General features: G+C 40.6%; 6 protein-coding genes across 7 annotated transcripts; 2 read left to right on the top strand and 4 right to left on the bottom strand.

The window, feature by feature from the left end:
- Window positions 1–1,006: 1,006 nt before the first annotated feature.
- LOC116929485 lies at window positions 1,007–2,640 on the bottom strand. The gene is made up of 3 exons (XM_032936757.2): window positions 2,484–2,640; window positions 1,675–2,404; window positions 1,007–1,601 (listed from the first exon to the last, which is right to left on the bottom strand). Exons 1-3 carry the CDS (start codon window positions 2,566–2,568, stop codon window positions 1,181–1,183), a joined length of 1,236 nt encoding a protein of 411 aa, XP_032792648.2. The 5' UTR covers window positions 2,569–2,640; the 3' UTR covers window positions 1,007–1,180.
- An 856-nt stretch (window positions 2,641–3,496) lies between these two features.
- Window positions 3,497–6,803, bottom strand: LOC116929464 (origin recognition complex subunit 1). 2 transcript variants are annotated; one of them, XM_032936732.2, is made up of 10 exons: window positions 6,523–6,803; window positions 6,328–6,455; window positions 5,374–6,269; window positions 5,020–5,251; window positions 4,621–4,966; window positions 4,390–4,563; window positions 4,191–4,331; window positions 4,000–4,120; window positions 3,810–3,933; window positions 3,497–3,731 (listed from the first exon to the last, which is right to left on the bottom strand). In XM_032936732.2, exons 1-10 carry the CDS (start codon window positions 6,603–6,605, stop codon window positions 3,574–3,576), a joined length of 2,403 nt encoding a protein of 800 aa, XP_032792623.1. In that variant the 5' UTR covers window positions 6,606–6,803; the 3' UTR covers window positions 3,497–3,573. The 2 variants fall into 2 exon arrangements, with proteins under 2 accessions (XP_032792623.1, XP_032792614.1); XM_032936723.2 differs by having other exon boundaries at window positions 4,000–4,123.
- A 2,397-nt stretch (window positions 6,804–9,200) lies between these two features.
- Window positions 9,201–13,875, top strand: LOC116929478 (NADPH oxidase 5). Its single transcript, XM_045168259.1, has 10 exons — window positions 9,201–9,405; window positions 10,510–10,676; window positions 10,765–10,953; window positions 11,398–11,564; window positions 11,840–12,031; window positions 12,107–12,239; window positions 12,322–12,500; window positions 12,716–12,931; window positions 12,998–13,339; window positions 13,401–13,875. The coding sequence occupies exons 2-10, from the start codon at window positions 10,520–10,522 to the stop codon at window positions 13,530–13,532; spliced, it is 1,707 nt and encodes a 568-aa protein (XP_045024194.1). The 5' UTR covers window positions 9,201–9,405; window positions 10,510–10,519; the 3' UTR covers window positions 13,533–13,875.
- Window positions 13,876–13,944: 69 nt separating this feature from the next.
- On the bottom strand, window positions 13,945–18,061 carry LOC116929490 (protein HIRA homolog). The gene is made up of 16 exons (XM_045168257.1): window positions 17,906–18,061; window positions 17,713–17,775; window positions 17,494–17,604; window positions 17,328–17,426; window positions 17,024–17,263; window positions 16,861–16,958; window positions 16,734–16,802; window positions 16,533–16,631; window positions 16,315–16,467; window positions 15,441–16,220; window positions 15,285–15,380; window positions 14,951–15,227; window positions 14,783–14,888; window positions 14,485–14,723; window positions 14,329–14,423; window positions 13,945–14,265 (listed from the first exon to the last, which is right to left on the bottom strand). Exons 1-16 carry the CDS (start codon window positions 17,940–17,942, stop codon window positions 14,149–14,151), a joined length of 2,679 nt encoding a protein of 892 aa, XP_045024192.1. The 5' UTR covers window positions 17,943–18,061; the 3' UTR covers window positions 13,945–14,148.
- Window positions 18,062–18,127: 66 nt separating this feature from the next.
- LOC116929454 (pre-rRNA 2'-O-ribose RNA methyltransferase FTSJ3) lies at window positions 18,128–21,915 on the top strand. Its single transcript, XM_032936713.2, has 11 exons — window positions 18,128–18,295; window positions 18,415–18,617; window positions 18,679–19,503; window positions 19,584–19,748; window positions 19,817–19,941; window positions 20,018–20,103; window positions 20,212–20,405; window positions 20,478–20,793; window positions 20,860–21,050; window positions 21,145–21,332; window positions 21,564–21,915. Exons 1-11 carry the CDS (start codon window positions 18,238–18,240, stop codon window positions 21,766–21,768), a joined length of 2,556 nt encoding a protein of 851 aa, XP_032792604.2. The 5' UTR covers window positions 18,128–18,237; the 3' UTR covers window positions 21,769–21,915.
- LOC116929488 lies at window positions 21,830–24,112 on the bottom strand. Its single transcript, XM_032936762.2, has 7 exons — window positions 23,901–24,112; window positions 23,328–23,481; window positions 23,164–23,197; window positions 22,998–23,099; window positions 22,776–22,919; window positions 22,344–22,475; window positions 21,830–22,099 (listed from the first exon to the last, which is right to left on the bottom strand). Exons 1-7 carry the CDS (start codon window positions 24,001–24,003, stop codon window positions 21,980–21,982), a joined length of 789 nt encoding a protein of 262 aa, XP_032792653.2. The 5' UTR covers window positions 24,004–24,112; the 3' UTR covers window positions 21,830–21,979.
- Window positions 24,113–25,095: the final 983 nt, after the last annotated feature.

The raw sequence follows: 25,095 nt of genomic DNA on the forward strand, positions 1-25,095 counted from the left end.
CTGGTCAAACGAGAAAACCAATGACACAATCGAAATCAGCGTTCAATTTCGATTATGCCGTGTGATTTTTGTGGAATTTCAAGAGATGTCGTTTTTTGCCGATTTTGACAAAAGTGGGAAGGCTATACCCTTCCCACTTTTTTCATTTTTTGGCCAAATTTCAAATTTTGCTTTAAATACATGATTTCGATTCAGAATTGAATGAAAATCACGGAAATCTAGTTTATTTTTCAATTGGCATTATAGTTTTTTCTTAAAACGTTAAAAACCATAAATTAAGTTGGTGCGCTAGCATTTTTCGTTAATTTAAAAAACGGCTGGTTAAACGAGAAAACCAATGACACAATCGAAATCAGCGTTCAATTTCGATTATGCCGTGTGATTTTTGTGGAATTTCAAGAGATGTCGTTTTTTGCCGATTTTGACAAAAGTGGGAAGGCTATACCCTTCCCACTTTTTCATTTTTGGCCAAATTTCAAATTTTGCTTTAAATACATGATTTCGATTCAGAATTGAATGAAAATCACGGAAATCTAGTTTATTTTTCAATTGGCATTATAGTTTTTTCTTAAAACGTTAAAAACCATAAATTAAGTTGGTGTGCTAGCAGTTAATTTAAAAAACGGCTGGTTAAACGAGAAAACCAATGACACAATCGAAATCAGCGTTCAATTTCGATTATGCCGTGTGATTTTTGTGGAATTTCAAGAGATGTCGTTTTTTGCCGATTTTGACAAAAGTGGGAAGGCTATACCCTTCCCACTTTTTCATTTTTGGCCAAATTTCAAATTTTGCTTTAAATACATGATTTCGATTCAGAATTGAATGAAAATCACGGAAATCTAGTTTATTTTTCAATTGGCATTATAGTTTTTTCTTAAAACGTTAAAAACCATAAATTAAGTTGGTGCGCTAGCAGCACTGTTTTCGTTAATTTAAAAAACGGCTGGTTAAACGAGAAAACCAATGACAATCGAAATCAGCGTTCGATTCTGAATTGAATGAATATCACGGAAATCAAATTTATTGTTCAATGAGTGTAATAGTTTTAGAGTTGAACGTAAAAATCCTAAAATTTATTTGGAAAACTAATAGCATAGTGTTGATTATTATTTATTTTTTAATGGCTTATTTAAGGGGTTTTTTTGTCTTCTGACTCCAATAGATCCAGATCCAGGGATTAAATAAAAAGAGGTACATCCATGTTCGGAGCAAAACTGACAGCATTGTGAAGCTCAGCGGCAGTACAGCAGAATGTGTAACCTCTAGCAATATTTGTCAATTGGAAAATTGCATCATTCACCCAAGGAATTTGATCGCACACATCGGGACATATGATATCTTCTGGCATCACAGGGTCTAAATAGGGACTGTTAATTCCAATAACAGCAGTGGCAGTATTTGAGATGGGTTCATGGATTAATTTCCAGAAATATTTTGGAGCTGGCAGTAAACCGTTGTTATTGGCATCGAATGCGAGGTAAATAGGCTGCTGAACACCGTTGATATCAGCCAGTGTCATGACAGAAAACGTTCCCGTGTAAATCGTTAGATCAAGTTGACGCGCAAGTGCTACATCACGGACGCCAATCTCTAAATATCTGTAAAAAAATATAAATTAATAAAGTTAATGTACACACACGCAAAGTGCAAAATGGAATAAAGATAACATACTTCCAGTTTCCGTTGTTAAATGTTTGAAATTGAGGTGCCGTATTCATAAAATAGTAGCTAGCATCTTGGCTAGCAGCATCAATGAAGTCTCCGTCCGGAGCCATGTGCCCGCGCGACAAATAATATTCCGTGTTCGGTCTGATGTATTGGGCAGCCAGTTCTTGAGAGCCAACTATCATGGCAATCGTGTTGGTTTGTTCTGCTTGCGTGTAGAGTGTGTTAACACTCAGACCAGGGTAATAGACGTCTTGGCTGAAAGACGGCCGTTCGTTAGTCTTGTCATCCGCATTTGCTGAGCGGCCATATACGGTGTCGATGGAATAGTAATTCAAAGCCAAAACCTCATCGTGACACATGTCGAACAAAGGGACGAAATCGGCCCCAAATTCCCATCCATTTCGAATAAACGTTCCTGGTCCATTTGCGCATGTTCCTTGTTCCATCAAGGTTTCCTCGTTTTGCTTAAGGCAACCTAATTGACCGTAAGAGAACTCAGTTCCGTCTGACAGCTGCAAATTGGAACTAGCCATGCATGTGGCCGGATTCAGCTGCAAGCCAGTCGCAAGCAGTGAATTTCCGGTTCCCAGACAGCTAACTGTAACTTGCTGGCCTTCGCTTAGGTTTATGATTCTGGCTGTGCCCTCTATGACTGGCAATACAATTTTCTTATTGCCATCAATTAGATGAGGAGGAAAAGTGGGTGAGCTAATGTCCAAGTTGAATGCACATCCTAAGAAAATATTAATTGAGACATCATTTGATAAAAAAAGGTAGACTTGTGGATTAAAACCATGTAATTTTAAACACACCTGCTTTGTTAGCTCTCTGCAAAGAATAGCCAAGACCAGCGCTCAGCTGGGCCAAAATGAGTAAAACCAATCCAAAGAAACGCATTGCCGTAGGCTTTTTTTCTCTCCCAAAAACTACCTTCTCCAACTGCTCCTAAAAATACTTCTAGCTTCATTATATAGCAGACGAGTATCTAGTGAACATGGAATTAAGTCCATCGTGCGATCCCATATCTTAAGTGGGCAGTTTAATAAATTGTACCTATATCTCGTTGAAGCCATCGGGTCTACCGCCATGGTATCCATATTTGTTTTTACGTACCTCGTGAGCTACGGTTTGGGCAGATTATCTACCAAACTGAAGCTAATTTTAATCTAGGTTTGCTTTCAAATGGTGCAACAATAAAGTCGTTTGATGTGTCGGCTTGGAAATGCGTAGAACGTTGTCCTCAACAAGGTTATCATCAAAGTTTTATCGCGGCAGTTGCGCAAGCGTATAACAAATCCTTAAGTCTAAGACTCAATCACCTACACTCGTAAACCAATAGCAAACAAGAGAGACAACACGTATATACCTATGTATACTATAACCCAGTTTTGGGACACATTTTTCAGCCAAATAAAAAATAAAGCAAGTGACACACCAGAAGATTATGATAGCTGGGGTTTGAATACAAACGATTGTTTGTCAGAAGACGGCTGTTAGTTAAATAGATAAGAATCGAGTATGCTAGACATAAAATTCCTAACAGTTTCAAAAGAAAACAAAAATTTTGTAAGCGAGCGACAAATTGTATGAGTGAAAACGCGTCACGTAGATACCTACAGTAAGAAGTTGTCATGTTGAACGGAAGTTAAAAGTAAGCATCCTTAAAATAAACCTTAATTCCTGGAATCAATAAAAAGACTGCTAAATCATGATCTAAATCTAAATCATGAATGAATAGAGGAACATTAAAAGAAAGATTAGCTAGTAGCCGAATGCCCCGTTGTGAAATGTTGCTTTGTTTCCTTTGTTTGGAAACTTCCACACATTATCGATTCCAAATTATTTATTTAAAAAACACAAGCCGACGGAAAAATTCGGTAAATTAAAATGGCAAGGTTTGATTCAGAGACACTTCAAAGCATAAGAAACATCATCAATTCCGATATTGAGTCGTACCTTTTGGCGGATATCGTTCCGGCCATGCTCAGATAGTATTAATCGACTGCTACATAACGAAGCGCAGACCGACAGTAACTCTGACACATTTGGTCTGGACATTCCTTAACAGTCCCATAAAAAAAAGAGTCAATAAGTGACCAATCTAACCGGGAAAATATAAATAAAAAACAAATTGGTACCTTCTAAATCACATAGCGTATAATGTTGTCGAATTACTTGGTCGAAAACTGATTCCTCTACTCCTGTCCGATTGAATTCTTGCACAAGGGCGTTGAGGAACAATTGCTCGTGCAAACTGCATGCCTAAACATGGATGGATGTTTTCATTCAACTAAAAGATTCTTAAAGGTTCTATGATTAAGATCATACTTGAATAGCTAATAATTTAGGTGACGAAAACATCTCCTCAATTGCGGCTTGGACATGTTGCATCGTGACCGTTGATTTGCTGGGGTGCGCGCCTCTCTTTGATGGTGATTTGGTTGGACTGCTACTGAATTGAATACAATTATTGTCAAAAGGTATTTAAAAAAAAAATTTAAACGGGATGACAGCTATACATATTATGGCTTCCCTTCTCAGCCAATTCAGCAGCTCTTCGGGAAATATCAAGCGCGCGGCGAGCATCCCCTGAAGCAGCAGACACCTTTCTAGCAATAAACTCTACTGCCTCTGGTTCAAAGTATACCAAATTTTCCAGTCTAAACAGAAAAAAAGGATGCAAAATGTGATTGTTATATCCCGCATTTATCCACATACCTCGACGAGATAATCGTTTGAAGTTGCTTCACTTTGTAAGGCTGAAACGTTAAACGAGTCAATCCCATTCGTGATGAGACTCGGTTCATCAACAATCTTTCCGGCAAATCCATCGTATTTGCGATAGCTAGCACAGTAAGCTGAGCTTTGGGTCGGTTAGGCCATTCAAAAATACTACGAGTTAACAAGTTAGGAAAAGTTCACCAACGAATAAGAAAAAAATAGCTTTACTTATATAGTACATCCTGCTGCCTAGTCCACAGCAGATCAAGCTCGTCAACAATCAGGACAGTTGGCCGATGGCGTGGACCATTAGTCGAAAACTTGGCGTGGAGCAATTTAGCGGCTTTATCAGCCGTTACCTTACTCCCTGTTAGCTGGTTCCAAATCTGGACATAGATCTGTTGGGGTGCCGTCAATTTCATGCCATTGACTTCAATAAGCTTAAAATCAGGAAGATCGCCTTCAGTTTGGCTCTCTTTTAACACCCGTATCACTTCACTGACGGTGGCTGTTTTTCCAGTACCTGGCACGCCGCTGATGTACATACATCCGCCAATTCCATCAGCCAATTTCCCTGATTGAACAAGTTATCACAATAAGGAATGCACAAATAAATTTTTTAAATACCTTCTACATAATTGTAGATGTGATCGAACTCGTCTTCTCGGCATGGTAAGGTCTGAGGCACAGCAGCAACATGAAGACGACGCCGAATTTCGCCAAGCGGCGAAGTAGGTTCGGTTAGGTTACCAGAACGCGAGGAAATCGCAGGTGTTAACCTCAATCGCTTCTTCTGAGTAGATCCAGGTGTCACTGATCCAGCCCTCTTTGGCTTTTTCGGAGTTTTCTGTTCTACTGCCTTCAAAATAAGCCAGTCAAAATAAACGTAACTCTTTAAAGCATATACAACACCACAGATTAAAATATTCAAGAATGCTGCCATTTTTTTATACCGAGGTGGCTAAACTGAAATGTGCTTACCTTTGTCGGGGTCACAGGCGTTTCTAAATCAAGTTTTTTCCTTGCTTTAACCTTGCTAGCTTGATCCAGCTCCACAGCAGATATTTCTTTATTCGGCGTGACTTTGCACCTTTGAATCACAATGCAGAGCTCTTTAGTCTTGTTGCTGCTAATGCTAAATGTGGAATTTTTTAGCGGACTTGGAAGAGTTTCGTCTAGGCAACGTGGTGGTTGTTTAATTCTCTTGCTAGACCGTGGAGTATTAATAGGCCCAGTATGTACACTAGATTCATCGTCTTCGCTATCCACTAACAATAATGGCTGTCTATTTCTCCTGCTTGATCGAGGCGTATTAATGGATGCCGAGGGGATGCAAGATTCATTTTTGCCATTATCCAACTGACGTGAAGGTTGCCTGTTTCTCGTGCTTGATCGAGGGGTATTAATTAGCTCTGGATGAACGCTAGAATCAGTATTGTCGTTCTCTGACATCTTCCGAGATCTTGTTGATATTCTTCGCGGCGTTGTTGGCTCTTTATCACTTTGGTTGATGGCAGAAAACGAATCTACTAATGTCTTTGCAGTCATGTCTGCCAATTGTTTTGTTAAAGATTCTTTAACCGAAACAAGATCGCGTGAATTCTTCGGACCAAGCGCAAAGCGACAGAAGAATGTGCACAACTTTTTTTGTTTTCCAACACCTCTAGGAACTTCATTTTCTTCACAGATCAAAACACTACATTTGTCAAAGATGGTTTCAATGCTGACATCACCTTTGTATCGTTGCCCTTCATGAACCAACTCCCATGCATCATCAAGTGGTGGATGAACACCATCTTTTCTGAGGTTCTTTGAAAGCTGTTCTACTCTTGAATACCATTGAACTTGGGCCCGAAAAGGGTCTTTCTTGTTAGATTCTGGTTAATGAAATGCATTTAAAATGAAAGAATGACATGACTAAATTTAAAGGCTTACTCATTTCATACATGTAGACTAGTGATGCTACATAGCAATGACGGAACGATTCTGGGTCATCAGCCTCAGAATTTGCAATTAGAACATGGTCACCAATATTATATTCTGTTCCTAAATATTTACATGTCCTACAACATGGTTGGATTATTATTCAATGGTTTCACAAGAGAAAACTGTAATAAAATCCTTTCGTACTTATAAAAAGTTCTTGTCTTTGAAGTTAATTGTCTGGCGGCCTCATTGACGGAAATAGGATCGCCAATCCATTCAAAATCCATTGAGATGCTAAAAATAGCTGAATCTTCGTAAAATTGCTAAGATGAAATAGAGTGGAAACGATATTAAGAACGAAAAAACCTATCTGATACTTTTCCAGATATTTCAATCTCTAAACTTTGGTTTGTTAAGTAAAAAGGCGGCAAAATTCAGAGCAGACGATCCGAACTATGCTTTGATTGGCCTTTTACATCACGTGACGATCATTGCTCAATTTCTAGAACTGACCTAAGAAGAAGTAATTTTCTTTTAAGTTAAAAATTTGTTTATTTTATTATATTCTTTTGTACGATAAATCACAAACCGAAAACAATTACAGTGCTTCTCCAAGCGTATTATGGAATTTCACAAAGCCAAATAATCTTATTTTCAATTATATTAAGTTCAAATTGCGATTTGCTTTTACAACACATAGGTGGCGTTTTGCGGAATACTTGGAAAATGGAACGAAAGTTTTAGTTGTTTTTTCGCCTTTTGTTGTAGATAATTTACCAAAACTTCAGGTGAGCAAACGGAAAGGGTTTGGCGCAGTGTAAGGATGTAGGAAGTTATTGACTGTATTTGAGAACTTAGGAAGTTACATTGTCCTATTGTTCACACAAGGAAAGCGAAGAACGATGCAGGCCTTGGCAAAGAATTCACGGTTGTTGGGTGTAATAGGTAAAGGCTACCAGCACGTTCGGCCTTGTGTATAGGTCTATAAAGAAAAGAAGGTCATCATTTCAACGGTGATGATTCTGGCAACCTATGCCGTTTTACTGCCGACGTAGTCCGCCATTTATGTATAATATGCAGAAGTTCATACAAATAATGCCCAAGAAAAAAGCATTCAAACGAGACAACAACTCAAGGCATATCAGCGTGTATGCAATTCACGAATTTTTAAAAGACGCAAACGCAAAAATTCACGTTTTTCGCTATATACTTTACAATGGATAATTTAGTTACACTGTTTGCCGGTGATTGCTTCACAATTTCTCCTCGCATAAGACATGAAATATAAAAGAGAAAGAATGATTCCAACAGGGAAAAAGAGATATTCATAATTGGACAGTGTAATCGATAATACATTTTATTGTTTTTCCTCATTTCATTTCTGTATTATTTCTTTCTTCTTTTTTGTTTTCTTTAAACTCTATTTCCTATTTAATTTTGGATGCGGTATGCTCGAGCGCTGATAACTTAAAAGTTATGTGATCTTTCGACTTCTTTGGCCTGATCTAGTGCCCCTAGACAGACAGAACGGCAGCTCAACAGTCGAGGCTTTCTAATATAAACGTAGGACATGCGGCACGCCACTATGATACACCCAGCTAACACTAGAAAGAGAAAAAATAGAGAGAAAGAAGAAAAATAAAAACTAAAAACCTGTTGGGGTTTCCAGGCGCAAGTGAGATCACGCATTTGAAAGAGAGAGAGAAAGGTGCACAGGTAGATGGGCGCGTTATATTTCTGGGATCATAAAAAGAAATTCTGCCTCCCAACTGTTTTCTCCTCTCGCAAAATAGATAAGGAACTTTGCGTCTACAATTACAAGACACACTCTCACTCCACCTCCAGATGACAACCCTTTCCATCTTTTCTCCTCGTTCCATGCCTCTGTGGTTCATGTGCGTTTCGTAATTTTTTAATTTCTTACTAGAGGCATCGGTATTATCTCAAAAAAGGTGCTTTCGATGTGTCTTTTTTGCTGCTAGTTTCTTTTTAAAATAGGAAGGAAAAAGAGAGGAGGTATTACCACCGTAGTCTTATGCATTGATTAGGTATACGTTGTACCTGGTAGTGGTTTACGCTGAAAGTAAAAGTTAAGTGGATCCAGGGGAGATGTTCATCTGCAGCTCCAACAGGTCTTCGCGTTTTTTTTTTTTTTTGTTTAGAAACTCTTTTGAATGGCGCCTTCTTTTCGACGTGCAAGAATCGCAAGGTATAGCTGGCGAACGACGCAAAACCTAAAAGAGAGAATACATGAGAAGCCCAGTGAAAGAGAAAGACTGACAATAGAATGAAATAATCAAGGGCGTTTCTCGTAGAAAAAGATACGCATCAATCACGACAAATGTTGACTCTAGTATACAACTTACCTTAATTTTTTCCTTTAGCTTTCTGATGTTTTCTTTTCCCTTTTGTTTTCATGCTCAATCAGAACCAACAGATAAACAAACATTTAATTTTACTTTTGAGAGACTTAAGAGTAATCCCTCCGCATACAAAAAAAAGTAGGTTGACTACTGAAGTAGTGTGACGGTTTTATATGGTTTTGTTTGGCGTCTATGCCATACAGTATATGGTGCTGGTAAATTGTGTGGTGCGCTCACCCGGTGGTATTCGAGAGTGTTAAATTCGGTAGTGTTTTTGTAGGAGCGAAAGGAAACCCGTAAGAGTACAAACAACAAAGAAAAAGAGAAATAGAAAAGAGAAAAAGAAAAGGAGCAGAAAAAGAACAGAAAACAAAACAAAAATTAATGACAGAAGAAGAGAGGCTTTTGACGGTTAGAAAGCTGGTGCGGCCGGTGCCTTGTTGCTGCTGGAGGGGTACGCACGCGCAAGCGTACGCAGCTTGAAGAAGCTAAAGCAAAGAAGAAAAAAAAAGAAAGAAACAACCAATCCACCGCGGGACACGTAAGCAGGCAGTCTATTTTCGACTGCCTTCGACTCTACACGCGTTACAGGACACCCTCCCTTATCCCGTAGCTCTCTATCGTAGTACACGAAAAAATTTTACCTGTGGTCCCCAACATGTTATAACTCTTCCACGTTGTGTATGTGTTCTTCATCCAGAACCAGAAAAAATTAAACACTCAGGTTAGTTCTCCGATTATTCTAAATTCTCCAATCCTTTGGCACCTGGGGAAAAATCTAATTCAACAGTTGGTTTTTAAGTTATTTTTGTAATTTACCAGCGTGCTTAATATTTGAGGGAAGGAGGTGTTTTCTGGATACCAGTGTGCCAAGTATTTTGAGTATAATTCCCAATTCGTTGTTTTCTAGTTGCAAATTTCTCTCCTTTTGCCGCTGTTTTTAAAAGCAGCCGTGTAGGTGTAGCAAGGTGAAATGTGGGTTCTGTCTTGATGATCCATTGTTTCGATACAGGGAGTGCTGCAGGAGAGCCTCATCATCGTTCCGTGTCCGCACTTTCACCGCCCGTCTCAGCGTGTGTTTACGGACGTGGGGATATTAAGCGCATACAGGCGGCCAAGAGAGAAAGACGAAAGAGGAAGAAAGAGAAAGAGAGATGGAACGAAAGAGAAGAGAGCAAAAAATGGGTTGAGCAAAAAGAGAAAAGCAGGATTTACAGACGCACATACACACAGGTAGACTAGACACGGAGTGCTGCTACCGATGGGGAAGCGAAAGGAGAGCTTTTTGTTCTTTTTGGACTACTGGTGCTACCCTCACAACAATCGTTGTTTTTCGTTTCTTTCTTCTTTTCCCTTTTTTCATTTATGGCGTGACTTCACCTGCTGACAGTGGCCTCTTGTTATTCAGATAAGAAGGGTCTCCTCGTTGAAGGAGAAAGTGAACGCGGACATGCAGATTTACTTCTTCTAGGAATGAGAATGAAAAAGGAGCGAGAAGAATTGGCGTCGTTATACATTCGTGACGGGCGACAAAAATGGCATGAGCTGTTCACTTTTCTCTTGTCCACTTATTCATGGTGTTTTAAACAGATATTATTAAGGTAAAAGAGAGAGGATATGAGGTAGTAGGGAAGGCCGAAGAGAAAATGGGAAGCTCTATGAGATCAAGACAGAGAGAATGTTTGTATTCACGACCCATTGGGATTTTTCTTTTAACATTTTCTCTGACTTTTTCTCTTTTCTAATGTTGCAACAACTTTCATGTTTTTACCTTTTGCAACTCTTCTCTCACTAAAAAGAAATGAAACAAAAAGAAAATTACATACAGGAAAAAGAAGATGCGCCGATTGGACCGATGGATCAATTACGCAGGCAATCATCGATCATGCTTCAGTTTCGGCATCATCTTGATCGTCATTCATTTGGTTCTGGTAGCCGAACGGGTCTATCGATACAGACATTCGGGTGCGTGGATTGTAATCGCCAGGTCATCAGGTATACATCTCCTAAGCTTTAATTAGAAATCTGGTAACAATGCACGTCAATCTAACCACTGACCCACTGTAATAATTTTTTTTTTTAGGTCAGTGTCTTCATTTTAACTGTGCACTGGTTCTGTTACTTACGCTCCGGAGAAGCTTCACATGGCTCCGTTCAAAAGGAATGGACTGGCTTCTACCGCTTGATCGGACCATCTACTTCCATAAAATGATCGGATGGCTCATCTGTGTCTTCAGTGTGGTCCACACGTTGGCTCACATCATTAACTACGGTGAATGAATTTTCACGTTTCTCTTATCCAAAGTTCCATCTTTTTGGAGATCCTCCAAAACTTTCCTTTTTCTTGAGTCGGGATGGTTTCTGAATGTCCCATACAACCACTTTTTCATTGTGTTTCCGCCAATCCATGCGCTTCGATCACCATATTCTCGAAAAAGGCAGCAGCTCACCTGCATTTCGGGGATTTTGATTAGAAGACCTATATTTAAAATGGTTACCTTTTTAAACAGTCTACGGCAACTTTCGATTAGTAGTGCCTCAGCGATCATAAGCTTTCATTTTCTAATTGCGAGAAACTTGTTTTCTTTTTTTTCTCCGGTTTGCATTCTCACACGTTTTGATGTATGGTAGTGTAGCCTTCACTTTCCATTTAAAAAAAAAAGGTCATCTTTTTTAAATTTCATTCTGGTTTACAAAATCTACTGTACAAAAACAGGAATCATGAGTCGAGGAAATGGAGCCAAAATGAAGGATTACCTTTTCGACAAGACCGCTGGTTGGATTCCCGGAATAGTAACACCCAGTGGTTTCGCAATTTTGTTTCTCCTATTCATCATGGGTCTCTTTTCTCATCGTTTGGTCCGGAAGTCGGGTCGTTTTGAGGTATGTAGCAATACAACTTTCGCCTCTACTACTTTCCCCTTCGACGCTGACTTACAAGATAAGTCATAAAAAATGACACACTTCACTTTCCAACGATGTTGGATTACAATGCACTCACAAAAGCAATCCTGGGAAAATTTTGGAGCTAAGACATTTTATGGCCAGCGTTGCTCCGACCGATTATTACCAGAACAATCTTCCTTTTTTGTTAAGGACTCGAAGTGATTTTTCATTGCGCAATACTAAAACATTGTTGTCTTTTTTTTATTGGGCAGCTATTCTACTGGACCCATATGTTGTGCCTTCCTTTCTTCTTTTTGATGATCATGCATGCTGGCAACGTTTGGAAGTGGCTCGTCGGACCTCTATGTCTTTTCGCTGCTGAGATCGGCTATCGGATTGGATTTATTTGTTGTTCAGAGCGAGGTAGGACCAAGGTCACCTCGCTCCAACTGTTACCTAATCAGGTATGTAAAATCAACCAAGATCTTGCTGACTGTTCTCAAGAGCACCCACAGATGTTCGTTACTGATCAACGATAGGTGGTGCGACTAAAAATTGAACGTCCACCGGATTTCGAGTTTCACGCCGGAGATTACGTTTACGTCAACATTCCTCGAGTGGCCAGGTTCGAATGGCATCCGTTCACAATCAGCAGTGCCCCCGAACATGAAGGTATCAAATGAGTTAATCGATGAATCTACGTAAAAACAGAACTTATTTAGAAACGAGTTGGTTTGATGTTTCTTGTTTAAAGATTACATGACGCTTCATGTGAGAGTCGCGGGTGGATGGACGGGGCGGCTTTACTCTATGTGTCAAGAAGACGCCGAACGCCTAGAACGAAAACAATCCAGACATAGAATTGTTCAGCAACAGATCTCCGATAAATTAAGTCCATTCCAGTCCATGCCGATGCACTTGGAGAAGTCAGTTGCCGTAACGGGCCAGGATAATCCGGCTTTCCATGAACAGGAATCTACCTCATTGCCAGCAATAAGTAGCGAAGTGGCCATAAGCATAGTCTCTGCAACCGAAAATATCAGAAATACCTATAAGGGATCTGTTACCAACAGAAGTAGCTATTTCATTCCACTTTAGCAGCCTTTTGTCTACTCTGTTTTCTGAAATAACTTTATTAATGAATGCAGATGCCGATCATGCTGGATGGCCCATACAGTGGCTCGGCAATGCGCGCATGGAATTGTCGCCATGCTCTTTTTATTGCCGGCGGAATAGGTGTAACACCGTTCGCTTCTCTTCTCCAATCTCTGGTGAGCAGATACCAGAGTGCGATGAATGCCTGCCCACATTGCCATCAATCCTGCTGCACGAATGTTCCCAGTTCCCTGGGTAAACTTCGTCATGTACGTTCTAGACAACATGCGTGAACATGGATTTAACTTACATCAGCATACTCTTGTTGAACCTAGGTGGACTTCATGTGGGTTAATAGGGATCTCCTCAGTTTCCAGTGGTTTTTGGAGCTTCTACTGGACTTGGATAAAGAACAGTCCGTCAGAGGCAGCGTTATGGAGAATTTCCTCGATATCCAGCTGTTTCAGACGGGCACTAAAACGATGCCCGATCCCCATGAGCCATGTGCCAGTTGCCGCGAATCTCTAGCAGTTACTCCGCAGTTACAAACAGACCTTCTCGATGCCAACGTGATTGTCCCATCAGCACCAGCCTCTCAGGTGACGGGTAGATGCCCCTATTGCACAATCCGACAAGTGAAGCACTTACTCAACTACGGTCGGCCTATTTGGGATGAGGTTGGTAATTTCTCCATACAATCAATCTAAAAATTTCAAATTGCTTCTTTGGAATGCGTAGGTATTCAGAGACGTGGCTCTACGCAGTGGTGGCCGAGTGACTGTCTTCTATTGTGGCCCCGCATCCATGGCCCGCGTTGTCATGGCACAATGCAAAAAGTTCGGTTTCACGTTCACCAAAGAAATCTCCTGAACAAAAATTACGATTTCAATAAGAAAACAATAAAACAAAACACAAAAAAAAAAGATCTATACGGCTACACGGGACAGAAGTTTAAAGGCAACTTACCACACCTTCTAATCTCATGTGATATGTACATTGGATGACGTAATGCGAAAAAAAAAAAACATTTTAAATCCTCGCAAACCGAAAAGTGCTAATAAGAAATATTGGCACGCAAAATTCAGCGAGAAGATGTGAATACTTCCACCGTATGGATATTGTTTGAGTTACTAAAATGATCGGAATTTGTATTACACTTTTTATACTTACGTAAGTCACTAACGGCAATAAACATGAGCGTTTTTGCATGTAACAGGTTTTAACCTTCGTATTTTTTCTTCTGGGCAGACAGCCAAATAAATGAATGAGGCAAAACAAAAGGTTAATATCAAAAAATTAAATCACCAGGATTTACTTGCGGATAACTGAGCATCAAGCAATATCAATGCCACCGCTGAACATAAACGGCGCTTAGATTGCCAAACATTAAAAAAAGAAAACATATTGTTACTTTTTTCTTTTTATCCAAGTCATATTTGCTTGTGAAGAAACTTGTCGTTTTTTTTTCTCTTCGTAAATTAAATATTCAAAACTCCGTAAGCATTTTAAGCTGCTGTTGGAATTCTGTGCACAATCGCTGCATTTTAACATTGGTTGCCATCACCTGCAGCACTTGGTGCAACAGGTCATTTTTCTTCATCGTCTACGATTTCACCGAAACTTGATTGATTAGACTGACCTAAAATACGAATTGAATGAGATTTACCAGTATGGTCGGTTGCCAATTCTTTCCCCTTTGGCTTGAGCGATGTACGGGGCCAAGCAAATCTTCACACAAACTTCGAAGTCGATCCTCCATTCCTAGCATGCATTAATCATGTTTTAGATGAAGGTTGTTTTAAACTTTAGATAGTTAACTTACCTTGTTGAGCCATATATTTGACTTTGGTCATGAGCCATGTTCGATATTCAGCTGGTGAGTTCAACTCGGCCAATGCACTCATTTTCAAATCGGCATAGCTGATACTGCAGATTATCTTGGAGTCCGCATTGTTAATCACGGAGCTTCGGCTTGGTCCAGAGCCAAAACTGCCACTGCTCGAAATTCCCTGTAGGTCTGAACCATTACGAAGGGGATCCATTGCGTCAGCCAGAAGTAACCTAAAGCCAAGAGTCATCACTTACTTCCTCTCTAGAAAGTAGTACAACACGTTTAATACCAAGTATCCATGTCAGTGGAATATGTGTAGGTCTTGCTATTCGAAAAGCTCAAAATGGGAAGTCCCGTATCCCTTATTGTGCACGAGGTAAGCGTAACCGATCCATCTATTTGTTGGCTAGTTGTGACAACCAGTTTGGAAAGGTTTTCTATAACATACCAGACTTACCTGAATCAGTTAAACTGAGAATCGACGTTTTAAGCGTAGATTTTCTTTTTATGATATCCCATACATTCATCTGTCCATGTGCTGTCACGACTGATACAAAATGATCTTGAACCCTGAGGTGGACCGCCGGTCCTTGCAGTTTAATGCCAGGTATCATCCGCGAGCCGTCACCCACAGCAAAACAGTGAAGGGTTGCATCGGAACACGTTACAGCAACACAGTATACGCTAGCTGCACACCCGATCATGGGACTTGACAAAAATATATCCCACGCAACCTACACACAATGACCTTTTCAACATTATTTAATGATTACAAGAAGTTCAGAAGATACCTTTCCATGCATCACGCAGCTTAACTTGTGTACAGCCATTTTATGACCAACAAAGTAGGATTGGTTTTCAATTTCAAAACTTCTCCCGCAAGAAGCCTGATATGAAGAATGTATAAATATAGCAATTAAATCTTGAAATGCTATAATAAAACTTACTGGAACGGAAAAAGATTTCTGTACAGACAAAGGAGCGATTGCTACTTTATCGGAATCAGGAGATCGAAATATTGAGATGCCAGTAGTGGCAACAGAGGCAGCGCTCGAACCAGATGTTCTAATGGAAACAACGCTCCTTTCCGGCTCATTTCTTTCGAGCCTGCGACTGAGTAAAATATTAGACATCTCCTTCCGTGCGTTTACTTGAGGTGGGGATGGTGAGGTAGAAGTGGTGCTGGAGAGACCTGGCTTAGTCACTTCGTCTCGTTTCTCTACTACGATTTTGCTCCTCGATTCCGTAGAACTACTAAAAGTTGGCTGAACCAGAGCAGCTGAAGAATGATTGCTGGCGTGACTAGATTGGGCATCGTCTTCTTCCATGAGTGGTGGTATAAAGACTGGCGTGATGCGCCGTCTACCATCCACTGTCCGGGTTTCTATCTGTTTGTCTGTGGGACCCTTGGCTACAATCTGACTGGTCCTGGAAGCACGGGAGTCGGAAGACAACATTCCACCATCTTCTTCTATGACGGAAGGTACAGACGGACCCACCAATTGTGGCTGAATCCAATCAGGATCTTCAATGACAACTGATGCTTTCTTGTCAACACCCGTAGAAAAGGACTTTTTCCCGTACATTCGTTGAAATAGATTCTCCTTTTCTTCCACACTCACAATTTGCCCCAGCTCTTTGTCGTCAAACTCAATATAGGCAACGGATCCGTCCCACGAACAGGCCATGAGCTGATAGCCAGATCGACTCCAGGACAAGTCAAGCACCTAAAAGAAATTTTTATTTAGAAAATTAGATTTAGAAACCACGGAGATAAAATAGCATGTAAGAAGCTCAAAAACTGTGAAAAGGTTTTCTCACAGAATTAAGGAAGAGTTCATGGATGACAACAAGTGGTCTTTTCAGAGAAGTTAGCCAAATAGAAAGCGATCTGTCTCGGGAACCTATGGCACAGCAACAGTAGTTGGTTCCTTTGTGCAACGCTGACTTTCTTAGCATGTTACTGTTGAAGCTCTAAGGATTTATTAGAAAAACTTTATTTTAACTGCAGCAATAAGAGTTACATGATCTTCACCCACCACACAAGTTATGGCTTTTCGATGGCCGACAAAATCTTTATCCGTTTTCCAGCCATCGCGTTCAATGATTTGTGCCGTGGGACCACCCCCATTCATGGCCTAAATATTTAAAAATATATATATATCTAATGTACGTTGACTTAACCTCATCGGGCTCTGATCATCATGTCAAAATAAGTACTACTTAAATTGTAATCTTACATGTGCCGAGACCAAATATTGCCCATCAGGTGACCAATTTAACCTTAGGACGTGAGTTGTACCTCCACACTAAATGAGTGAAGTATTTTTATAGAAATTGTCATCTAAATTTTCTTTGATAAAATACCTCTTCAAAAGGTTCTGTAACAACCGTTTCTTGCTTCCAATCACTTGTCTTCCATACTCTTACTGTTTTATCATCGGATTGTGACGCAACATATTTCCCTAAAATAATCGTTAAAGAAAAATTTTTGTAAACATTCCACATTGAATTAACGGCTCTGCATTACCAATAGGATCCCACGCAATGCCTTTTACTAATCCCGTGTGCCCTTTCAGAACGGCAATCGATTCGGGCATATTTAGCATATTCCATATACGAACTGTATTATCTACTGAAGACGATGCCAGATACTGATCATCAGGGGACCAACCAAGATCCAAAACATCTCCACTATGACCTCTTAAAGTGGAAACACATCTCCAGTGTTCAATATTTGTTTTTCCACCACCACCAAATATTGTGCTTCCTACAAGCATATGAAAAAAAGTAAAAACACAAATTAATAAAAAAAAAAGGTTATGGGTTATCACCTGCATAACGGGTGAGCTGCCAGATCATTACAAGTTTGTCATCACCACCAGAAGCTAGGTACTGTCCTGAATTGGACCATCTGACACAATTGACACATGCTAAAACAAAAGGAGAACCTTTCCATCACTTTAAAAGTTCAATTTTTATGGCATAAATATATTATACCAAGATGATTGTCCATCTGGCAAAGTAATTTTGGAACATTGTCATCTTCTTCTGCCTGTTCTTTAACAATTGGTGCTACATTCCAAATAACAACACGACCTGAATCATCACCTGTAAAAAAAAAAAAAAAAAAAAACACTATGAATACCTTTCCAAATAACAATTCAATAATGGTTGCGAAAAGTTTGCTATACAAAACCATTGGTACAGAAAACTCACCCTGGCCGCCGGTAGCAAACTTTGAACCATCTGGATGAATATCAATGGAAAATATGGGTTTTCCTGCAGAAAGGTGTAATGAAATTATGAAGCGTTACAATCAAAACTCAAGGATGAAGCGGTCGATGCCGAACAAAACATGTGTTTCACACTTCTAGATTAGATTAGTTTTCCATTTTTAACTTTTGTTTACCATCGTGTGTAACCCATGCAGGTTTTAATAATTTCATTTCTTAGACGAATAGATTACAACTTTTAGCTGTAAATTTGAGACATCTTTCGATTTTCCTCCTTATTGAATTGAACAAGCGGTTAAAGTTTCTGCTTGTGCTTACAAGGCCACCTACTGGTGTTCTCGGTAGTTCCGTGCGGCTTCTCGTTACATTTTGCCGACAGGGCCCTTGCTGTTAAACAGCAGTAGTCTGCTTGAACCACGTGTATGACAGGTTTTAGTTGGACACCAACCTGGAACACAACGCTTCGTAGTTTTACTATTCGACAAACTGGAAATTGTTAATATAAAAAATGGGTAAAAAAGGAAAAGCGCGCCAGGATAAGTTCTACCATTTAGCCAAAGAAACAGGTAAGAACTTCCATAATCGGCATTTAATTTGGGCGGAATCGTGTAGGAAAACGTCATTTCTGTTACTCTGATGTGGCTCGTTGAACACATTTAATTACACGTCCAATTTTTTATTATAGGTTATCGGTCTCGCGCTGCCTTCAAATTACTGCAGTTAAACAGGAAGTTTGAGTTTTTGGAGAAGAGTCGAGTAGTAATTGACTTGTGTGCTGCACCTGGATCATGGATGCAAGTAGCAAAACAGCATATGCCTGTCTCCAGTTTGATTATTGGTATCGATCTGTTCCCCATAAAACCAATTCAGGGTTGTCTTGCATTGCAGGTAAGGTGAAAATATTATCATAGGTAGTACATCTATTACCCATGTTTTCTTGCATCTATAGGAAGACATTACCACAGAGAAATGCTATCAAAATTTGAAAAAAGAACTGGCCACATGGAAAGCAGATGTTGTCTTGCATGATGGAGCCCCAAATGTTGGACAAAACTGGATTTATGATGCATTCATCCAGAATCAATTGGTGTTGAGTGCACTGAAGCTGGCATCTGAATTTTTGACAAAAGGGGGATGGTTTGTTACCAAAATTTTCAGATCAAAGGACTACAATTCCTTGATGTGGGTGTTGAGACAGCTTTTCAAGCGAGTTCATTCAACTAAACCTCACGCATCGCGTATGGAATCTGCTGAAATCTTTGTAATATGCCAAGGTTATAAAGCGCCAGACAAGCTAGATCCCAAGTTTTTGGACCCAAAACATGTTTTCCAAGAAGTCGAAAGTGTCTCGGACACTGTAATGGGCATTCAAGCCCAAGCGAGGTCTAAACCAAAAGCTGGAGGCTATGAAGAAGGAATTACATCGTTGCACAAGTCAGCTCTGATTTCCGACTTCGTACGCCAGGAGAACTTCGTTGATATCCTCAACACGGCTACGGTTCTTACCATGGATGACCCCGAGATAGCAAACCATCCACTGACTACTGTAGAAATTAAAGAGTGTTGCAAAGATATCAAAGTTTTGGGCCGAAAAGATTTGAAGTCTCTTCTTAGTTGGCGAAAAGCCATTCAAAAAAGCCTGGATGAGAAAGCTGAAAAACTCAGGATGGATGAAAAATCGCTGACCGAGAATCCGATTCCCGTGGAAGAGGATGCCGAATCGGATGATGAAGAAGATTTGGCTTTAGTGGAACAGCAGATTAAAGAGTTAGAGGTAAGAAAAGGAATGAATATTCAGTAAAATGTTTTCATTCATTGGTTTTTCCCCCTTTTTTTCCCTCTTTATGTATGCAGGATGCCAAAGCACAAGATGCAAAGCGTAAAAAAAAGAAGCTACTGAACGAACGTCGCAAATTACAGGAGAAGATGAAACTGAAAATGGTTCTCCCTGGCGACAGTGGTCCGAGCGTACTGGAAGCCAAACCCCTCTTTGCGCTTGATCAAATCAAATCAGACCAGGCATGTACCGGCGAATAGCAGACATGACGTGCAATCTGCAATTGTAACACTTGTTTGTTGTGTTGTAGGATTTGGATCGAATTGCGGAGCAAGAAGCCGACGAGCTTGCCGAGGAACCTCGAGAAAAAGCAGGTCCACGACCTAAAAAAGCAAAGTATGACAAGGAAACTTTCCAGCTGGATTCAAGTGGAAGGTAAAGTTTTTTTTCTCTTCCTGAGCCTACATGCATGTTTTGGAAAATCTTGTTCAATGATTGCATCTCACAACAGATACCGAAGAGAAGGTGACAGTGATGAGGAACTTATATTTGATTCGGATGACGAGTACGAAAGTGATGTTCCACAAGATACATTGGGTAGTTAAACCTTGCTTTTATTTATGTTTTATTCTTTCTTTTCTATTCTTTCTTTTCTATTCTTTCTTTTTTTTTATCGGTATGAACAACTTCTTTATGCTTCTTTAGGAATCGATGACGCAAGTGACGAGAGTGATGGAGAGGCAAAGAAGCAACCAAAGAAAGTTCGCTTCGCCGAAGCAATCAAGGCAGCCACTAAAGCAGTTGAAATTGACGAAAGGAAACATCCCTTGCTAACGGATTTGGATGACGACGATACCACTCAGAAGCGAAAAAAGAAAGCTGACAAGTGGTTCATGAAGGTGCGCAATACTACGGGAGAAGGCAGTGCCATAAACGTTTAACATTCGTTTTTATTTATATATATTTTTTAGAGCGCTTTTCAAGACATCGACGACGAAGAAGACGAAGACATTGAACTCGATTCCATGGCTCGCGAGCACCCGCTTCAACGTGAGAGAGCTGTCACTAGCGGTGACTTTACTGATGACGAAGATGCTGAAGACAGTGATGAAGAAGATGCCGACATTAGCGACAAAATTGTGAAGAAGCCTACAACAAACAAGTTTGACTCCGACGCAGATTCTGATGACGACTCTTCAGACGATGACGACTCTGATGATAGCGATGAAAACAATTTGGCTAATGGCCATGGTGTGGATGATGGTCTACCTGCCGCTGGGGTTCAAGGTAAGTCTGCAGGGAAATATCTTGTATGCGACGGACACCTTAATTAGCTAACGGCTGTTTCGTTAGTGAGAGGCAAGAAGAAGAGCTTGACACCCGAGGCTCTGGCTCTTGGTTCTATGATAATCCAGTCAAAGAAAGCGAGACGGGACATTTCAGATGATGGTTGGAACCGGTATGCTTTCAACGACGAGAACCTGCCTGAATGGTTTGAAGAAGATGAAAGACGTCACAGCCATAAAGAGCTTCCTATAACGAAGGTAAATGTGTTCTGGTTAAGTTTAATGGACAAATCGATTATGATTGGTCTTGTTTGACCTTTAAGCTAATTCGTTATCATTTTTGTATTTGCAGGAGGTTGTCCAACAATACAAAGATCGTATGAAAGAGATCAACGTTCGACCTATTAAGAAAGTCGTTGAAGCTAAAGCCAGGAAGAAGCGTCGTTCCATGCGTCGTCTGGAGAAGGCCCGAAAGAAGGCTGATACTATTTCAGAAACTATGGGCATGAGCGACTACGACAAGGCGCAACAGATCCGACAGTGCGTATCGGTTTTTATTTTTACTTTATTTCACCCTTTTATATTAGCCTCTGTTGGTGCACTTCTTTTTGCCCAGTGTTTTCTTTGAAGGCCATCAACAGATTTGTTTTCAGTAATTTAGTTTCAAGCCGTTAGCATTGCTTTATGAATATAGGGGTCTTCGCCTGTCCAACTTGATACCATTCTACGTTGTATTGCATAATAATCTTTCATGTTTTCGTCCAAAAATAGCATCCACAAGAAGGCCAAACAAGAGAAGAAGAAAGAAGTGACGTACGTGGTAGCTAAGAAACACCAAGCAGGCAAGAAGGCTCACCGACCCTCTGGCGTCAAAGGCCAATTTAAAGTGGTCGATCGCCGTATGAAGAAAGACGACAAGAAGCGCAAAGCGACAGAAAGGAGGAAGGGCAAGAAGGCAAGGACACCCAAGAAATAAGAAGACGCTCGTTACACCAGACGGAAGACAATAAAAAGAAAGAAAAACGTAATGCGGAAAATATCATGCATGACAAAGTGCTTGCTGTGTATTCTCTTGTCGTGTTTCGAACTAATTACACCGCCTCATTGAGACCTATGAATTGAATGGGTGTTTATTGTTTAAGATGATTAGTTGCGGTGGTCGTTGATGGATCAAATTAGTGTTTCTTTCATTGCCAGTCGTCAAATTTGGCCGCTGAAGTCAGATTTCCAATTGGGTATTGTGAAAGAGCGTTATTCACGACTTTCATGATGCCCGTCGTTAGATTCTCGATAACGATAGGCTTCACCTGTCACGCCCAAAACAGAAGAAGGATTAGTCTGCTGAATCCTACATCAAAAGTCGTCCCATTTTGTGCCAACGGCAGCCGTCAACGACTTCCGATTGCTTCGTGCAAAATACTGGGCTTTACTCCCGCTCTCTCGCTTTCAGTTCTACAATCACGAAGGGAAAGGAAATCGATGGGGAACAGGCGACCGTGCATAAATAACGACTGGACGAGATGTTGCAACCAATGAGCTATAGCAACTCACCATGTCGAAGATGGCCATTCCTAGTTCACTTAGGATGTCGTTTAACGTGTCGCCTAAATCTCCTCCTCCAAGAAGGTTTTCAAAATAAACGACCATGGTTGTAAAAGAGACATCCATCTCGAGTGAAGTCAACTGCAACGAAAAAAGTCAAGTGCGCGTTAGTGTATATAGCTAAAGCGACTAGTGACTTGATGAAATGCACTCGAGCGCCAAAGATGCGGCCCCTGCTGCTCCTGAAGAAGAAGTCATCCTTGCGGTTGCTCGCCCCCGCCCTTTGCTTACTTACTTGCTAATGCTGCTGCTTTTCTCTAATGCGCCCAACTACTTTAGAGTACGCGAGAAACACCTATCTCAGATTCGCTCGCGCCCCATCGTCGTTGATTGATGATGGCAAAGTGTTTCGCAACTTTATGTATATGAAGCAAGTGGTACCTGCAAGTAGTTGCCCGTTTCGTCCAAGCCCATTGATCCACCGCCGAGCATGTTGACTTCAAAGACTTCCAGTCTGTAAGGACCGTTACCGTAAATTGGGAAAACGACTCCTGCAATTCCGCTGAGGTCATACAGGCCGTCGATCTACAGAGTACAAACATGTTGTCAAAAATGAATAAATACCCAGCTAATAGATTTGCATTTGATGGATTTGCAGTGTACCTTCATGTAAGGCATAAAAGAGCGTAAGTCCATGCTGAATTGGGCAAGATCGATGTGTAAAGTTGTCACAACCAGTGTCGACAAATAATGGACTGCAGTGTTCTGTTTGTGTTTTGACAATTACAATACAAAATTGATGCTGCAAATGATTTTTGAAAACAATTACCGCTATGGCAGCATCTATCTCTCCCCCCGGTACCCTATTATTAAAGTAAACAGATAAGAAGGGTTAAAACAACGATTAAGTTATCAAAAAGCTTCAACATGGCAGGTTGGATTCGAGAATGCGAGCGAAACAGTTAACGATAGAGTGTAGTTGGGTGTTAGTACGTCAGAGTAGGAATGGTGATGTTGCCTATCCATAGCGGGTCCATGGGGGGAATGCCGAGAGCAGGGATTCCTTCTTCGAGTGCCGCAAAGAAGTTGTTGATGACCAACCGGACGTAATTATCCAACGCTGCGTCCCTGGGCTGCAGAGCTTTTCCTACCAATCAAAAATACGGATGAAGTAACGCAACAACTTTGTCCGTACATGTGTGGTTGTAACAAGAAAACGACTAGAATGAGGCTATGTCGCTGACGACTTTATTCATTAGAATCATCTTCTCAGGGCAATCATCTTTTATTTGTATTTCAAGTGCCTTTTCTCTCTTGCTTTCTTTCTCCCTATCCAATCTAACAATCTCTAATGAAATGTTTTCTTCGAGCCTTTAACTTTTTAAGTGTTTTGCTTGAATGGGCTCAATCACGACGTTGGAGGTAACCGACCGACAGCTTATGGCATGCAAAGCATTTCCAATGAACGATCCATTCAAACGGCCAAGGACATTCGCCCTCAAAGAGAAAAATCTACGTATCGTGCCTCGTGCCTGTCAAAAGGAAGGAAGAAAAAACGTCATATACCGGATTGCGGGTAGGATGGATTGCCGAGCGGATTGGCGTCGACTAGCAGCAACGACGTGCTCATCAGAGCCAACCAGAAACGGATTGAACATAGGCGAAACATTCTTCTTCTCGAGGAAAACAAGACAGGAATGAATCAATTAACTATCAGCAAAATGTATTTGACCGTACGTCTGGACCGTCGACTGGACTACTGCGTAACAATATTTGACTGGCCTTTGTTTTATTCCATTTAGCGAAACGATGTCGAACGGACTACCGCATGACAACAAAGATAGGGCAAACTAGTTTGATAGGAGCAAGGAAAAAGACGAAACAAAAGCAACGAATTATATCCTGTACAGCTGTCGAATTCAATAATCCTTTAATATGTCTGGCACGTTCTGTTAGCTCCGAGCTGTCATCGCCAATCTCAACGTTCGACAGGTCTTATTATCTTACTTGTTTACTTGTTGATACATTTTGTTATTTCTTTGCTTTATTTTCGTTTTCACTATCTGTCTAATCTTTTTGCATTCGTATTTTATTTTCTGTCATTTTCCTTCAAGAGGCTGTTTGAAATGAAAATAAACTATAGTACTCGGCGACTCCTCTTCGATGTTGAATTCATTGTTGTTTCCTTTTTGCTTCAAAGATAGGCGGGGGACTGGAAACCTTTGTGTTGAGGAACTTGCGAAAATCTCCCAACAAACAAGTCATTTCGTTAGGATTACGTGTATCATTATGCAGCCAACGCCCGCCCGTCTGTAGTTTTGGCCCACTAGACGGAAACTCTTGTGGTCCTTTGCTAAATAAAACTGGATTCGGGAAAAAGAAAAATCCAACTGCTTTCCGTTTAAAGAGCAAAAAAATCTAATTACTTATTCGATTCGGAGATGTGCCATACTGGCGGATTTGGCCACCTTAATAAAAGTCATGGTCTTGCGATATAGCCCTCATTCCGCTAGTATATGGAAGTGGAATATTCGTTAGTACACCGCACATTGCAAGCCACTAGCATCGTTATGAACCGTTGCCATTTCGGCCAATGTTCGGGTGTGGCCATCGCTTCTGCATATCTTATGTTATATGGGCGGCATGGCTCTCTCTCTCCCCTACAGTATACGTCCTGTATATACGTGCAACCAAGCAGTGACATTCTTCAATTAATCATATTGGACATCCGGCAGAGAAGGCCTCCATTGTTGCTTTGTTC

Source organism: Daphnia magna, linkage group LG1, assembly GCF_020631705.1.
Source record: "Daphnia magna isolate NIES linkage group LG1, ASM2063170v1.1, whole genome shotgun sequence".
In the NCBI taxonomy this organism is placed as follows: Eukaryota; Metazoa; Arthropoda; class Branchiopoda; order Diplostraca; family Daphniidae; genus Daphnia; species Daphnia magna.